The sequence below is a fragment of the Lactuca serriola genome, chromosome 4 (genome assembly GCF_051521515.1).
Source record: "Lactuca serriola cultivar US96UC23 chromosome 4, Lser_US96UC23_V15, whole genome shotgun sequence".
Taxonomy (NCBI): domain Eukaryota; kingdom Viridiplantae; phylum Streptophyta; class Magnoliopsida; order Asterales; family Asteraceae; genus Lactuca; species Lactuca serriola.
Window position 1 is genome coordinate 268,341,926 of NC_136411.1, and position 2,465 is coordinate 268,344,390.

At 38.5% G+C, this 2,465-nt stretch overlaps 1 protein-coding gene across 1 annotated transcript; it reads left to right on the plus strand.

The window, feature by feature from the left end:
- Positions 1 to 289: 289 nt before the first annotated feature.
- Positions 290 to 2,178, plus strand: LOC145097022 (GDSL-like Lipase/Acylhydrolase superfamily protein). The gene is made up of 5 exons (XM_079034487.1): positions 290 to 584; positions 763 to 887; positions 1,021 to 1,269; positions 1,422 to 1,680; positions 1,819 to 2,178. The coding sequence occupies exons 1-5, from the start codon at positions 332 to 334 to the stop codon at positions 2,034 to 2,036; spliced, it is 1,104 nt and encodes a 367-aa protein (XP_078890613.1). The 5' UTR covers positions 290 to 331; the 3' UTR covers positions 2,037 to 2,178.
- Positions 2,179 to 2,465: the final 287 nt, after the last annotated feature.

A 2,465-nucleotide genomic window follows, 5' to 3' on the forward strand; every position in this document is an offset into this window, starting at 1 on the left:
ACAAGTGGCAAAACTCTTAAGAATTTGACTAATGATAAAAAAACCTTCATTTATTAGAGAGGATTACATAGGTCTCACGAGAAATGCTTGCTCTCTCATAAAGCTACTCGCTATATAAATTGAATCATGAATCCCAACCCAAAAGTGGCTGCATCCTATCCATAAACGGATACAACTCCATCTCACGGGCTATTCTTCCATTGACACAACGACCCACCGCTACGCATAAATGCAAATTTATTCATTTACCAATCCCCTTGGACATATATATTTGCAACCACCGTCAACGACATGGTCATGAAATTATCAAAGCCAGTCTCATCAAACCAACATGGGGAACTTGATGAGAGAATTAGGGTTGTGGGTTGTAGCCGCGTCCTTGTTATGGTTAACAGCGAAAGGTTACTCACAAGTTGACCGACAAGTTCCTTGTTTCTTCATCTTTGGCGACTCTTTGGTTGACAACGGAAACAATAATCGGCTTGTCACGCTTGCTAGAGCCAACTATCGACCTTATGGCATCGATTTCCCTCTGGGTGCCAGTGGTCGGTTCACAAATGGCAGAACCTTCGTTGATGCGTTGGGTAAGTATGTGTGTCATTCCCAGCTGTGATATTCTACTACAGCCTATAGGATTTGTGGTTGTGTATAAATTAGTTTGTTGTTTTAAAAAGAAGTAATATGCATGCATGGCACATTGACTACATTCTTAATTAAGATGTATTCAAAATCATGATATTAAAAGAGATGGCTTTGTTGCAGCTCAACTTCTTGGATTTCGAACAAACATCCCGCCCTATGCAAGAACTCGTGGTCGTGCAATACTTGATGGACTGAATTTCGCATCTGGAGCTGCTGGTATCCGTGAAGAAACCGGAAATAATCTTGTAATTAATTAATTAAGCCACATTCTTAATTTTGCATTCACATTTTCCTTTTAATTTAGAAAACAAACGCTATACGCTTTAATAAACTTATGACCAAAGTTTGAAGTATATATACGTGAAAATATAATTATAGGGAGATCATATCTCAATGAACCAGCAAGTACGCAACTTTGGGAGTACAGTGCAACAGATGGGGCGTTACTTCAGGGGGGATGTTAATGCTGTTGGAAGTTACCTCGGCAAATGTATTTTCTACTCTGGAATGGGAAGTAATGACTATCTCAATAACTACTTCATGCATGATTTCTACAATACTGGATCGCAGTTCACCGCACAAGCTTATGCAGATGCACTCATTCATGATTATTCTGTTCAGCTTTCAGTAAGTATTTTCTGCCTGCTGTTTACAAAAATACCACTCCGATCCCATCATTACAAACTCAATTTACCGAGATTCCTATTGATTCTTTCACATACATTATTATTTCAGGGTTTAGGTTAAAATTTAATTTGTTGTGGTTAAACTGTTCTCAGGCTTTGTACAATTTGGGTGCACGCAAAGTGATAGTAACTGCTGTTGGGCAAGTTGGATGTATACCATATCAGCTAGCCAGGTATAATGGTACCAACAGCAGGTGCAATGAAGACATAAACAATGCTATCCTCTTATTTAATTCAGGCCTAAGAAAACTTGTAGATCGCTTCAATAAGGGTGAGCTTCAAGGTGCAAAGTTTGTGTTCTTGGATTCATATCAAGCCACTAAAGATCTTATACTCAATGCTCAATCATATGGTAATGGTACCCCTCCAGACATTCTACTCTTTTCCACAATTGATGATTAGAATCTGATTCCATGAGCAATATTGCCTTTAAAAAGATGACTAAACTTTTTTTTTTTTTTTTTTTTTTTAAATATTGTATATAATTTAGGATTCGATGTAGTTGATAAGGGATGTTGTGGAGTTGGAAGAAACAATGGGCAAGTGACATGTCTTCCTCTTCAACAAACTTGTAGGGACCGCTCAAAGTACATATTCTGGGATGCCTTTCATCCGACTGAAGCTGCAAATATCGTGACTGCAAAATTATCGTACTCATCAAAATCCTGCACTTATCCCATTAATATTCAACAACTGGCATCACTGTGATGATCATGAAAATTGATTTCTTAAAGAAGTTGAATGCATTAATCCAATGTTGGTCTTGTTCGAACATGTACTCCTATTTCCAGTTTGAAATTGTAAGTGTGATGACTTTTATCTAGTTATTTAAACAGAATCGTTTCCACTATTACAGCTATACCAAAAAAAACATGCATTTTGATGGTCAAAATACACTACAAAAAATAGAGACGTACCGCTTCTCGCCGCCCAATTTGTGGCAGCTACTGGTTTTACCGGGGACATATTGCGGCTGTTAAGTTGGGGCTACTAATCCCTCCCTAAAGCCCTTTTATTGCCGGTGTTACTGTTGCCCGTACTACTCCGTGTCGCCGGTAATATCGATCATCGGTACTACTACTGATGTCACCGATACTACTGCCTGTCGTCGTTACTAGGTGGTCGGTAAAAGGTTTT

Excerpts from the sequence above, each read along its gene's own strand:
- LOC145097022 (XM_079034487.1), top strand. The coding sequence starts at position 332 with ATGGGGAACTTGATGAGAGAATTAGGGTTGTGGGTTGTAGCCGCGTCC. Across the intron at positions 585-762 it reads AACCTTCGTTGATGCGTTGG|CTCAACTTCTTGGATTTCGA; the intron begins GTAAGTATGTGT and ends GCTTTGTTGCAG. Across the intron at positions 888-1,020 it reads AAGAAACCGGAAATAATCTT|GGAGATCATATCTCAATGAA; the intron begins GTAATTAATTAA and ends ATATAATTATAG.